Source organism: Helobdella robusta (assembly GCF_000326865.2).
Source record: "Helobdella robusta unplaced genomic scaffold HELROscaffold_4, whole genome shotgun sequence".
Taxonomy (NCBI): domain Eukaryota; kingdom Metazoa; phylum Annelida; class Clitellata; order Rhynchobdellida; family Glossiphoniidae; genus Helobdella; species Helobdella robusta.
The window spans coordinates 1613753-1628540 of record NW_008704902.1 but is presented as its reverse complement, the minus strand read 5'-3'; the positions used below and the strand labels follow the sequence as shown (position 1 = coordinate 1628540).

At 29.6% G+C, this 14788-nt stretch overlaps 3 protein-coding genes across 3 annotated transcripts; all 3 read left to right on the top strand.

Moving 5' to 3' along the window:
* Positions 1 to 5890: 5890 nt before the first annotated feature.
* HELRODRAFT_67268 (hypothetical protein) lies at positions 5891 to 7091 on the top strand (the record flags this gene model as incomplete). The annotated part of the gene is made up of 4 exons (XM_009024305.1): positions 5891 to 6067; positions 6133 to 6286; positions 6658 to 6792; positions 6883 to 7091. 4 exons carry the CDS (start codon positions 5891 to 5893, stop codon positions 7089 to 7091), a joined length of 675 nt encoding a protein of 224 aa, XP_009022553.1.
* A 1086-nt stretch (positions 7092 to 8177) lies between these two features.
* On the top strand, positions 8178 to 9060 carry HELRODRAFT_67100 (hypothetical protein; the record flags this gene model as incomplete). Its single annotated transcript, XM_009024278.1, has 4 exons — positions 8178 to 8269; positions 8398 to 8494; positions 8777 to 8862; positions 8934 to 9060. Coding segments are annotated over 4 exons (402 nt in total), but the record flags the coding sequence as incomplete, so codon positions are not given.
* A 3991-nt stretch (positions 9061 to 13051) lies between these two features.
* Positions 13052 to 14281, top strand: HELRODRAFT_162194 (hypothetical protein; the record flags this gene model as incomplete). Its single annotated transcript, XM_009024471.1, has 1 exon — positions 13052 to 14281. One exon carries the CDS (start codon positions 13052 to 13054, stop codon positions 14279 to 14281), a length of 1230 nt encoding a protein of 409 aa, XP_009022719.1.
* Between the last annotated feature and the right edge of the window lie 507 nt (positions 14282 to 14788).

Here is a 14788-nt window from a genome sequence, read left to right as displayed (position 1 = left end):
TTTATTTTTTTGGTCCTAAAATTCGTACAGACATTTATTATCCTATCATAGTACTAAATAATATATTAATTAAAAGAGTATATTCTGTAAAATTTTTGGGTGTTGTTATCTCTAGTAATTTGAATTGGTTTGATCATATAAGGTGGATATCTAGTAAATTATCCAAAAATCTGGGTGTAATTTATCGTTTGAGATCTAGATTTCCTATCTTTACTTTAATGTCTTTATATAATTCTCTCATTTTGCCTTACTTAACTTATTGCATTCCTGTCTGGGGTTGTAGTTCGAAGTCCAATCTTCATATGTTAACTCTTAATCAAAATTTTTTCTTGCGTATTTTGTTTAAATTAAATAGAATTGATCACATTAGCCATTATTATAATATGGCAAATATTTTAAATGTAAGTCAATTACACACTGTTTATTCTTTAATTTTCTTTTTTAAATTATATAAACTTAATTTTTGTCCGTTACTTCATAAGCAAATTATCATATTTAAAAACCATAATACTCGATCCTTGAGATATAATTCTGATTTTTATTTATCTAAACCCAGGTCAAATTTTTATATAAATTCAGTACTTTCTTTATCAATGCATCTTTGGGATTTACTGCCAATATATGCTAAGAATTCATTGACTCTATGTTCTCATAAAACTATAATTAACAAATTGGTTCGTTCAAATTACTTTTCTTGATTAATTTTTAATATAGCAACTCGACCATTTAGTTTTATTGTCTTAATTTTCATATTACTCGAAAATGTTTTACTATTATTATTAGTGTATAGTTAAAAGAACTCCTTTCTCATCATCTATTATTTTTATATTTTGTTTATAATAGAATTAGTTTCATGTTTATGTTTATTACTATCCATAATCCTTTTCTATTGTGTATAGGTGGCCCTACAAGTTGATACTTCGGGTCTCCTAGCGAAAAACTGTTGTTATTTTGCTGAATAAAGCTATTTTTGAAAATTTGAATTGAATTTGAATTCTACATCTAACTCCTCAGGGTTCTATCCTTGGCCCTCTTCCATTTATACTCTATACCTCTGAACTATCTTGTATTATTAATAACTTTTCTTTCTCTAGTCAACTATATGCTGATGATTCTTACATTAATACTTCTTTTCCTCCATCTAATCTCAATAGTGTTCTTCATAATCTATCTCTATGTCTTTCTTCAATTATCGCTTGGTCTGACTCTAGGTGTCTTAAACTTAATCCTTCTAAGTTTTAATTAATTTGTTTTAATAAATCTAAACACTCTATTACTATACCTCCTATTATCTTACCTGATTCTAAAACTCTTGATGTCTCTCACAAGTTTCGTAGTCTAGGTTTTATCTTTGATTCTACTATGTCTCATTCTTCTCAGATTAATAGTGTCGCTAGAAACTCTTATTTTCATCTACGTAGAATAAAAAAAATTTGCCTTTTCTTGATGATCCTACTCTTCTCCTTCTTGTTACTTCGTTAGTCTTATCTACTCGCTCTACTATGGTCTTCCTGATTCTATACTTTATCCTTTAAGTAAAGCTTTTAACTCTGCTGCTCGTATAGTTGCTCGTGCCCCTTTCTTTTCTCATATATCTCCATATCTTGTTCTTTTGCACTGGCTACCCATAGAATTTAGAATAATTTTTAAAATTTGCACGTTTATGTATAAGTCTCATTCTAAATTATTTCCTGAGTATTTATCAGATATATTAATAATAATATCTTCAATGAAACTGAACGTGCACGGAAATATACGTAAGAAGTAGTATCACAAACTACCGTCTGGCAGTGAACTCGTGAATTCGAATCATTTCTAACGTCGCTCTCCACCCGCGCGCTGTTAGTTTATGTTAGCTTATCAGAATTTTAACAAACGAGTGTCAATTTCAAAATACAGTACAATAGCAAAACAAAAGCATCCAATTTTAAAAGGGAAATAGTAACGGGAATTTATTATTCAATTCAGTTGCGACGGTAAACAACAAATTATTTTCGAGCATGTAAAATAGGCCCGGCACAAACATATCGCTTACGCAAAGCATGTTATGTGAAAAAAAATTGAATTTGCACACACAAGCACACGCATGCACTACACAGCACACGATAGACACTTGCATGCCCATTTAATATACATTCGGTTGGTCCTTTGTAAAATTTTTTTAAACTGATTGTTTATTCATTTGTTATATATATTTTCAAAGCTATTCATTTTTCCCAATTCTTCAGCAGTCTTGCTTCGCCAGCCTTCTATCAGTTATGTTCATTCAATACAATCGCTTCATGTTGGCCACACATGTGTGCTATTACATTATGTTTGAAATCGACACTCGTTTGTTAATTTGTCTATAAAATATTGGTGAAATAATTTAGTAACAAAAAAGTCAATAAATGGCAACTGAAAGTTGTGACCATTTGACATTTCTTTGGAAATTGTCTCAAAAATTGAAACGAACAGAAAGTAACAAACTTATGTGCAAATGCTTGACATTTTTCAAAGGCAACCGCATTGAAAACTGGACGACCTTTGAACTGTTCACAAAACTGATGGAAATAGGAAAGGTCAAATTTGGAAGTGCACATCAGACAAACATAGGCGAGAACGATGACGACAAACTATTAAGTAATAATGGTTCAAAACCTAGTAAGAAAAAATTCGGAAAAATGTCGGTAATTGGTAAACAATCAAGCGTTACTTCTAGAATTGACTGGGTGTTACTGGTGGATATTCTCACGGAAATTGGAAGACTTGATCTGGCCAAAGAAGTTGATAAATTCGGTAATAAAAATAATAAAAATTATTTGTTCGAATTCAATTTATTTCTAATTTTAAATCATATAAACATTTTGTTGTATTTTTATTAATTAAACTTTATTTAATTTAGGAGAAAAGTACCAAACGGCGGTTTCAATATTTACAGGTGACATTGTATTTTTTACTTACTAATATGTTTTTCACTATTTTTTTGAAGCCACTTTTCTAAATTTAGGTTTTTGTAAATGAAACAATAAACTTTAAATAAATTTGTTTAGAGAATAAAAAGAAACTCCACTTTGAGAACGAGATCAGCGATAATAACTGTATAATCAAAAAAGGTGCCTAAATAAATTACATAATATTTCTTGGTGCAGTTGATTCTTATTATCATTAGGTATAAATTGAATTAGAAATTTTTGAACTGAATGATTGTAGGAACGTACTGCAAATGTTACGATGTAGCCATTAAGATGTTGAAATGTCAAAACGAAAGCGATGAAGAGGCCATTCGACGCAAAAACATCTTCATCGAGAAAGCCGAAATGCTCACTAAGTTCAATCATTCGAATGTCATAGGTTTCTTTCAAAAATTGTTATTTAAAATTTACGATTGAAATTTTGTTGAAATCCAGTCTAGTTTGATCTCGTACAAAGAAACGATTCGCAATATAAAAGATTGAAGCATTGGTGTGGAGTTTGGAAGAACTGATAATTTTTTAATAAAATTATTTTTCCTTTCTGCAGGCCACCCAGATTTATTTGTAATAATGAGGGACAGTGACGTACCCTGCTACGTCATGACCTACCTTCAAAAAGGAAACTTACTTGAAGTGGTCAGAAAGGAACAGAAAGAGATTCTCGATTTACAACGTATTATCAAATTTTCTAAAGAAGTTTGTATACTTAAATTTGTTGATTCATTAATGATTGCTTGATTTTATGTAGGGATTCTCTGAAATTCATTCTGGGATTCATAAAAATTTTTAAAAAGTTATGAACACCGAACACGTAAATGTATGCGTACCTGTGGGAACATAATATAATAAAACAATGCAATAAAAAGTAAGCTTTTGCACGAACGCTCACAATTGCGAATGAATTACGTTAGGAAACAAACATTAACAATGCAACAACAGGTTAATTAAATATGAAAATAAATAAATAGGAAATGTAATAAATTTTTGTAATACAATTTATATCCAAAATTATTATAAAATTGAAAAAATGTTTTCAGATAGCCTCTGGCATGGAATATTTGCATGAGCATAAAGTTATGCACTGTAATTTGAAAGCTGATAACATTTTGGTAACAGATGACAACCACATCAAAATCTCAGGTACATAATAAGAAATAAATACATAAATATATATGTGTGTGTGTGTTTGGGTTGTGTGTTTGGGTTGTGTGTTTGTGGTGTGTGTGTGAGAGAGAGATAAAGAGAGAGAGAGAGAGAGAGGAGGAGAGATAGAGAAACCAACATAAATATCAACACAAAATCAAACTAAACAGGATTGTCCTCATGTAGAGTCATTGATCAAGCAATAGCAGACGACGTAAACGCCAACTACGTGTTCGATTTGACGGAAGGCAAGTTTCCAAAAAAATTTAAGGAATTAACTTTATATTTAAATTGCGATCGAAACATTTAGATATAGTAATAGCTGTAAAGTGGATGCCTTTGGAAGTTTTATTACATAGACAATTCTGTAAAACATCTGATGTTTGGTCTTATGCTATGGTCCTTGTAGAAATGTTCAACCGCGGTGATGTTCTTTACAAAGGTTCCTCATATTTTCATTTCCTGGGTCATATTCTACCAAAAAAATTTCACCTAAGTATTTAAATCAAACCAATGTTTTTAAATATACTGTATGGCAAAATTTCGCCAAATGTTTGTTATTATAAAATGTTAAAATTTGTTTCTAATAATGTTTTGTATTAAAACGTAATAAAAAAAAATTTGCAAAATTGCATTTCTGAAAACCATTTTTTGTAAAATTACTCGAGGAATTATGATATCAATTTATATTAGTTGATGTTAATTTGTCGTCAAAAATGTTAAAAATCTGAAAACATTAATGAATTTTGTTTGAAAGATCTATCGAACGAATCGACGATAAACTTTTTGTTTGATGGACATCGTCATGAACAGCCAGCAGCTTGCCCCACAAACTTGTACCACAATCTTCTATTGAGATGCTGGAATATCAATGTAGCAAAGAGACCAAGATTTCATGAAATATTGAAGATTTTAGATAACAACTCAGATTTTCAAGGTAAATGATTTAATAAACATTTTTGTAAATTTTACAGTGGGTACAAGTTTTGTGTCGTGGCTTTTACATTTCATTTGTTTTTGATATCATTAACCATGTACTTTAGTAATTTGATTTCGGTAAAAAAGTAATATTTTATAGTCGAACAACGTTTTGCGAGATTGATGTTTACTGAATTAGAACAGAGAAATGAGTGCAAAAAAAATGATTTCACTGATAAAAAAATGCCTGAAAACAGATCATACTTTTGAACAAACCGACCGTCTATTTACTATGAAATTTTAATTTTGCAAATTTATCAAATTAAACCAATTAAATTCTAATAAGGGCATATATAGATGGGAAATTTAAATATTTACCGTAGTAAAATTACAACTAAGCAATAAAATTAAACTATTAAATACTGATTAAACTACAGATACAAAGAAGTTTGCAGATATTAAGCGGATGAATGCAACTCGTAAAAAAAATAGAGAATCTGGCTACCACCAGCCTAACGTATTCATTCGAAATTTGAGAGCAAACAGTTTTTTTCCTGAAGAACTAAACCTGCCAGTAATCGATCACATCTCAGAAAATGATCTTGTATTGATGTCTCCCATAGGAGATGGACAGTTTGGATTTGTCTATGAAGGTTTTCAATATCGATTTTTACTTCACTTTGAAATTGATTTAGCTAACGTGATGTTGTTTATCTAGTTTAAAAGTGCAATTTTTAAATCGATTGAGAATGATGCATCAATACTAATTAACACTACTAGCATACCTCAAATATGACGGAAAAGATTTAATGGTAGCTGCAAAAACATTCAACAGTCATACAACAACTATGGAAGAATTCGCTGTGGAAATCGAAATGCTGAGAAAAATACGACACACAAACATTGTTCACATGATTGGTGATTGTAGGAAAGGTGATAATTTATATTTAATTATAGAGATAATGGCGAATGGTTCTTTACTAAATATGCTGAGGAACGATGCAGGCTCAACTATTGAAACCCAAGATCTCATAAAAATCGCACTTCAAGTTGTACTTTTTCAAATTTAATTATGAAAGTAAGTAATAAGTCTTTGACTGAAAAATTAAAATACCAGGTATGTAGTGCGATGAAATACCTTGAAAAAAACTTCATTGCTCATAGAGATTTGGCGGCTAGAAACGTTTTAGTTTCTAAATACAAAAATGTGTTCAAGGTAAGTGACTTTGGAATGGCTTTGGATTTAAATCAGAATAATCTTTACAAACAAGGTTAGATATTTAAAAGTTTATTTCAATTACTTTAATATATTTTAAACTTCTATTATAGCATTAGAGCTAACGCCCTCTTCAAAAATCCTTTAGCTTTTTCGAAAATTCATCGTCTTCAAATTATTATAATACTTTTTAAGAATTTTTCATATGTTAAAAGTTTTTCAAAGTAATTTTAATACACCCTAAATGGAACTCTTCCCACAAATTTTTTAGCATTTTTTGCAATTGTCTCCTACCACAAATCGGCTATTTGTGCTGATTTTTAAAAGAATTCTATTGAGACAGGGTATTTCCGACCTGGCCACGCCGTCATTCTCAACTTAAAAATTTTTGAATCCAATAACAAATATTTTTCTACATTTATTCAGCATCATCTAAGGTACCAGTTCGATGGACCGCACCAGAAGTTTTGCGGAACAAAAACCATGAACTCAGGTCGGACGTTTGGTCATATGGCATTTTATTAGTGGAAATATTTTCTTTCGGAGAAACTCCATACCAAGGTTAAGTTCATTGTACACATACATACATACACACTTACATTATATACACGTAATTTTCATTTTCTTGCAACGTTTCTACTCATTCGACAGAGTGGAACGTGCACGAAGTCGTGAACCGCGTCTTGGATGGGTGTAAACACAGACAGCCGCGAAACTGTCCTAACAACGTTTATGCAATCATGAGTCAATGCTGGTTCATGGAACCAAAGAGAAGACCTTCTTTTGTCGAACTATTTTCATTATTCGAATCACTCATTAGTGGACACTATCAACTTTATCTAACAGTAGACGGTTGTTGAGCCAAATTCAGAGGACTTTTTTAGTCAAAATTGAACTTAAAAACAAATAAAAACTGAAAAAGTGTGTATTGTGTGTAAGTGTTTTGTGAATTTGGGGACAAAATTTTTGTCTAATGACCATATGGTTTCTACTTACAAAGCTATATATATATTACTCGTCTTTTGTTTCCGTGGTTACAAAAATCAGTCGAAAATATTTCAAAATATTAATTTCTAGATTAAGCAATTCTTGAAAGATGGAGCAAAAAGTTGATATTTTAAAATTAGCTGACCTGTTAAAAACACATGGAAATGATGATAGCAGTGATGAAGAAAACGTAGGAAGACTCGATTTTTACTCGCTTACTATATTAACAACTATGGCCTTCTATCCTTATTTATTTATTTTATAATACATACAATACTATATAGATAATGATTGCTTATTATGCCAGCTGCCCCTCATTTACTATAATTAATTATTTATAATTTTTATTTTACCACTTCTTTTATTAAAAAATTAGATAATTTATGTAGTTATAAATACGGCGAGTTTGCTCAATTATCCACTTATCAAACCTCAATTAAAAAAGATTTCAACAGGTCTTTCTTCTATGAACCCTGGTGATATTGGTTCAAAATGCAAGGAGAAAATTACAGGTTTGTTCCTTTTCATGGTTCAATTTCACCCAAAAAATTAAGCAACAATTATCAATTTTTACTGTCAAGCATATTTATATTTTAAGCAACACCCAAATTTTATTGCAACAAAATTTTTGAACAAATAAATCATTTTTTAAATAATCAGAGCAAATGAAATTACGAATTTACAAAAAAGATTTGTTAAAAAATTAAAATGTTATACAAACTAGAAGAGAAAAAGAATAAGGTCAAAAATAAATAATTGACATTTTTCATTAAGTAAGGGATTCAAAACAAAATAGAGGTGCAATAAATAAAAAATGAAGGCTCTATATATCTTATTAAACCAGTCACAATGAATTATGAAATGGGGCCAATTCAAGACGTTATAGTAAATGTGTTGTTTATTTTATAGTAATATTTTGCAAATATATAGGTAACAAGGGTAAGCCACATTTGACTACAATAAAAACTCAAACAAAGGACATTTGGGATGAAGGAGAGCTAAACGAGGGCTCAGAGTTCAATGACTTAGATGATCCTAGGCCTGAACCAAAGTACATCCTATGATTTGCTGCTTTGATGGTTTTGGTATTTTTTAAAAAAACATTCATCTGTATTCATACAACAAAATTAAAACAAAGTGTCTGCTCAAAATTATATGTGAACATTAAATAAAATTCAGATATGAGATGATATTCAAACAGTCTGTCACACCAGAGGATATGTTTTTGCAGATGGGAAACAAGACTACTTCAACTGCAAGCTGTGAAAATTTGATAGTATGCCCTCAACTTTTTGTAAATTAAAATGTTTAAAGTTAACTAAAACGGCTAACACAATTTCGTATGCACTCTTAAGAACCATTAGACACTAATTTTTTTGAAACAATTTACATATATTGTGTCAAATAAGTAGTTTTTGTCACTTTGGTCCGTACATTTTAATGCTGAAAATAAATGTGCAATAGAACTTTGGAGAAAATAACAGAGTTTTCAACGATGTAAAATATCTTAAAAACTTTTTGCTTCAGTTTGTTTGAATAACTTTTAATCAACAAATAGGTGAAAATATATCTGCCAGGATCAAAAATATCAGAAGTCAATTTGGATGTGAAGGAACTGTTCTTAGATTGTAGAACACCGAAATAGTAATAAATTTAATTAAATTTTTCATTTTTGTGCCTTATCCTTTAACAAATTAAATTTTTAAACTTTTCAGCAAGCTCGGCTTATTTTTGCCTCATTCCAATGATCCTAAAGTTGCCAAAGCTCAATGGAATCCAAAAGATGAATTACTAACTGTCACATTAAAACTAATAAGAGACTATGACGATTTTAATTTTTAATGATTGCTCATTTCATAACTGTTCAAAATTAAAAATAGAAGAAAAATTATTTACTACAATATGTACCTGCATAAAATGCAGATAGTGGAGTGTTGTTGAAAATTATGACTTTGCTTCATTAGAAAAAACCTGCTCCTGTTGGTGTCATACAATGATACATCATAACTATTATGACATCAAGTATATAAGTGTTCAATCAAAATAACGATATGGAAAACAACTTAAAAACATAATTACTATAGCAAAAAGAGCGCCAAGAAGCAAGCACTTCACGTGCACATCTAGATCCAGAGGAACTGTAAATAACATTTTTTAAAAGTTGGTTCAAAATTAGGTTACTGAATTACACATTAAAAATAACTAACAAGATAAATTATTTGTGAACTTTATTGTTTATATAAAAATGATGACAGTCATTTTACATGTCAGTCCGATATCGTGAGGAGTTCTTCTGACTTCATGCATTATCCCAACCCAATTGTAGATACTCATTCTTCCTAAACAAACATCCAAGTCTTTTGAGTATATCTACGTAGGAAGCATGTGAATTATATGCTTATAGTTTTTGTCTGAACTTCAGTATACAAAAACATGCTTAATAAAATGATCAACAATGTTTTTGAATTCAAATAAAAAAAATTTTTCATTTCAGCTTAAAATTTTAAATGATAAAGAAATAAAAGTTGAAATTAATGAATAACTGAAACATAATGTGAAAATAATGTGAATTAAGAAATTTAAGCAAAAACTTTATACTATTTAGAATCAAATGACCAAAAAACAAATTAAGAGAAATGTATGAACTTCTAAGTCTTTTAAAGTTCCGCGTATTCTTAATAAAATTTCTTCATGGCAGTTCAATATTTCAAATTCCTGAACAAAGAGTGTGTGCCTTTTAAAAAAATATTATCATCTTTGTCATGTTTTTTTTATTTGTACAACTAAAATGTGTTAAGCGATGAAACATGTGCAACATCACCTTTGTCTATTATAATGTAATGAAGTGATGTAAATCTAAGAATAACGAAATGTATAAAATTACAAAAGTATTTTGAATGCTAACTTCCTCTTAACAAATCCAGCAATAATTCCCAATGGCACATAAATGATTGCTTGGAAGTGGCATGCTGATATGCAATGCCAGCTCAGACCACAACACAAAGAAATTTTGTATGGAGGTATGAACACATGAATAACCTCCTTTTATATTTATATCAAAAAAATTAAAAATTTTATTTTGTCAATAAAAATTTATAACTCATTAAATATTAATTTAGTTTCATTTAGTGATACATGAAACAGATATATTTAATAAATAATTATCAAACCTGCCCTTTGTTATTATAAACTTTGAAAAGAACTGAGCCTTTAGTTATTTGTGTCGGTTCTTAAAAAAATAATGAAATCAGCAAATTAATTTTTTTTTAAATGTTCATAATCAAGATGGTGCAAAAAATGCTGATTAAAAATTATTCTGACCCTGTTCAACATAAAACAAAACTTTTCTCATTTCATTGATCACCTCTCTTCTCTTTTTATTTCTGGCATTAAAAACTGCATAGTAAAGAGATAGTTTAAATTTAAAATATTGTAAATTATATTTTGTAGCAACACACAAAATAAACTATATAAATAAAAACATAAATAGTACAACTTAAACAAGATTATCATTACAATATTACATAATGAAATATTAAAAATAGTTCATTGAGTACCAACTTATATCATGACGAAAATTGGCCAGGTGTACAACAAGCTGACTGGCCTCCAACAACTCTTCAACACCAGGTGGACAAAAATTGAGAAAATAATTTGTTGTTGTCCCAAAATTTGCTGTGAACTTTTTAATCAATTTGCTTTCTTTGTTGGTGTCTAGAGTAAAGTTTATTAACAAAATCAAATATGTGACAATTAAAAAGAAATTGTTTAATTTAAATTTTAAATAAACCCGTGTTAGTACAAACTTATGCTACACCCGTAACTCGCATTTACCAGCACTACTCTTGAATACTGCAGTTTACTACGATATCAATACAATACAAACATACATTCAGCAAGACGTCAAGAGTCATATTCATACTTTTTACTCTTTTTAATAATTTAATCTTAATGCTACAAAAAAAAAACTTACTCTTACACTCAGACATTATCTGGCCGTTGGTAGAAACAATCAATCGTCTGCTACATGTGTAAACTTTAATAAAATACAAAAATGTTAAAAAGCAAGTATTGAATAAAAATTTAACATGAAAATAGCAACAAGAAACGCGAATCAACTTCAATTTTAAATGAGTGCGATCATCTGATTATAATAATGATGAACTTATAAGGCGCTAAAAAAACGCCGCCGTTCTTTAATTCTGCAAACTTACCAGAAAAATAATTTTCGTTCTACGAACAAGAATTTAAAATTGTTTAATCAATCTGTAGAGAATAATTTTTATTAATATGTGTAAATGAACTAATTAAATTTAACTTAGCTGAACCTTCAATCCTAAAAATTAACGAGTTTTTGTCGTTTTTGTCATGTAAAACATCAAATTTAAAATACTTTTTATGAAAGACTAATTTGTGAACATATATGTTCTATATATATATATATATATATATATATATATATATATATATATATTGGTTTTGTCATGGTATGTAGTTGATGGCACTGCTTACATTTTGACTGATTAGACTTTCCATGTATGTAAATCATATAATATAATTTTTTCTACTGGAAAGAAATAGCAATTGCACATTAAAATAATCGACGATTGATAAATTTGTTCATACTTTCATCACAAGTTGTTTGTGATGTTCATCAATTGTGGCCTTCTAGCAAGGCATTTTTCATTGACAATCTATAATTCCTAAGTCAAGTTAATTAGTTGAATAATTTTGAAATAATAAATTAAAGATTCCAGATTTTACAATTGAATAAGTTTTAACATCAATCATTATTCGTAAATGCGACTTTTATCTAAATAATATCCAGTCGTTTGTGCACGTGTGTGTGTGTGTGTGTGTGTGATGTGTGGTGTGTGTGTGTCACACGTACACGCATATACATGAATATTTGATATACAATGTGGTGTGCGCTTGCTTGTGCACGAGTTATGATGCTTATAAAGATTAACATCACAAATACATTTAAACATCTTCACTCGTATATATTCGTGTGTGGGTTTTTGATGGCCATATTGTTTATTATATCAATATTACGCAACGAGTGAGATGGATAGTAATTTTTTCATTGTTTATCATGATAGTGATTATGCTAAGTCAAAAAATTGCACACACACACACGCACACATACATCTTTATATATATGTACGCACGCACGCACTCACACACATACATATACACATACACACACACAAATATACAGATGCTTATGTACAATTTATCGGTACAACGCATATTATATATATGTATATTATATATATATATATATATATATATATATATATATATATATATATATCACGAGAAAGATGGAGCATTCGTCATTATTATTATTATACATTATATATAATGATAATATATAATTTATAATATAACAACCTTTAATAATAATCAACCTGAAGGTTTTAGTATTCAGCAGTATGTGTTATCTCTATCAGTGTAATCATTGCTATTATTATTAGTAGTAGTATCATTAGCAAAATTATTATTTTCAATATTCATAATAGCACAAATATTAATATAAATAGAGATTTGTGACATGAAAGTAGGAAATGTATGATGAATTACGTAAGAGGATGATGCGTGTTTCTCTGTACGAACAAAGTTGTCGCCGCCTTCTGACAGGTAAATGTCAAACAGAATTGACACTGATCATAATCAAAGGGTAATTAATTACTCATGATGCTTTATATTGGAGAAGTATTTAAAGGATTGAGAACACTCAAGTTTATCATTGTTGTCAAACTTCCATTACTAATTTAACCACCGATTATTAAAAATACAACAAATTTCTGTTCATTTAGAATATCGAAAAATGAATAACGACAATTCGTGTCACAAATTCAACAATAACCATGTAACCACCAATCAATCGCAGTCAAATTGTAATTGGAAATCAAATTCCAATTACGATAATGGAATATTTTCTACAAACCTTATAACGAACTATTGGGACAACAGAAATCATCCTATAGACCCAATAATGAACAATTGGGATAATGGAAAATTCCCTAGCAATCCGGAAATGAACAATTGGAATAATAGAAACGTACCCTTTAATCCAGACATGAACAATTGGAATAATAATGGAAAAGCCGCCACAAACCCAGTTATGAACAACTGGGACAATGGAAACGTACATTTAAATCAAGAAATGAACGGTTGGGATAAAGGAAACTTTCCAGTAAATTCAGCGATGAATAACTGCGTTGGCAAAAATTTTCCTTCAAACCCCAACTGTGTAAATAACAATTGGAATGATGGAAATTTTGATACTGTGGGCTACAACTATTCATCATCGTTTAATAATCAAAACCAAACACGCAACGCAAACTTCATGCAGAGGTGTAATCCTTACAAAAATCTTTACTGCGATTATTCAGAAGATGATTACAAAAATATTCAACATTTGAGACGTTTTTACGAACCGAACCAAACACCGAATTTCGATGATGTGGTGCTTGCAAAAAATCAGCAAAAAGTGTGGTGTCCCCAATATTGCATGGGACAAAATTGTGAAATGACCGCTAACAGACCAATTTCGTGTTCAAACACAAGTTTTGAAGGGTCTGGTATGCAAATGTATTCTGGAAACGCTTACCAAAGTGGTTATTTCAACGATAATAATTTGTATCCAAACGACTCAAATTTTTTCAACGACGTTTATGATAGTTCAAACAGTTCAAGCCTCCAACAGCATTCTCAACCGTCTCAAAAAGCTGAAAAAAAACCAAGAGAAGCACTTGTACCATTAATTGCATCTGCAATTCTTAGTTCATCTGATAATAAAATGAACTTAGCTAATATTTGCCGCTACATCAAAGAAAACAGCAACATATATGGTCAAATGACGGATGAAAAATGGAAAAACAACGTCAGACATACCTTGTCCCATTATGAATTTTTTGTCAAGAGTCGAAGAATAAAAGGTGGTAGAGGATTTTACTGGGCAGTTCATGAAGCTTGTTTGAACAGTTTTAGGGAAAAAGATTTTAGAATCAAAAGGGCTCGTCGACAAGTTGAAAAATACCTTTTTTCAAAATAGTTTTCATTTGATTTTAAATGTTTGCGTACGTGTGTGATTTAAAATTTATATTTAATATTTTAATTTCTATTTTATATTGTGAATTGTTGATATAAAACGTGTTTTTTCGATCAATTACTTGACTATATTTCGTTAGTTGATTTTGCGATTACAAACTAGGTAGCTATTAACAAATAAATTGAAAAAACGTTATTGATAATGAATCTAACGAATAGAATTAATTAGAAAATGATTCTGAAAAAGAATATTTTTTGCGTTTTTTTTTGACAATAAGCAAGCAAGTACGGGTTTTGGTCAACCTCATGGAATTTGTTGATCAACTCTTCTATTTTAAAACAAAAATTTGTTAAAGTTTAAATTTAAACGAATTACAAGTATACGAAATTCGATCTACTCTTGCATTGCAAGGAAACAAAATTGAACGTATGAACAACATTATAAGTGTATATGTGAACAACACATATGATTAGAATTACAACACTTTTTATATGACAATCACTACTTTTT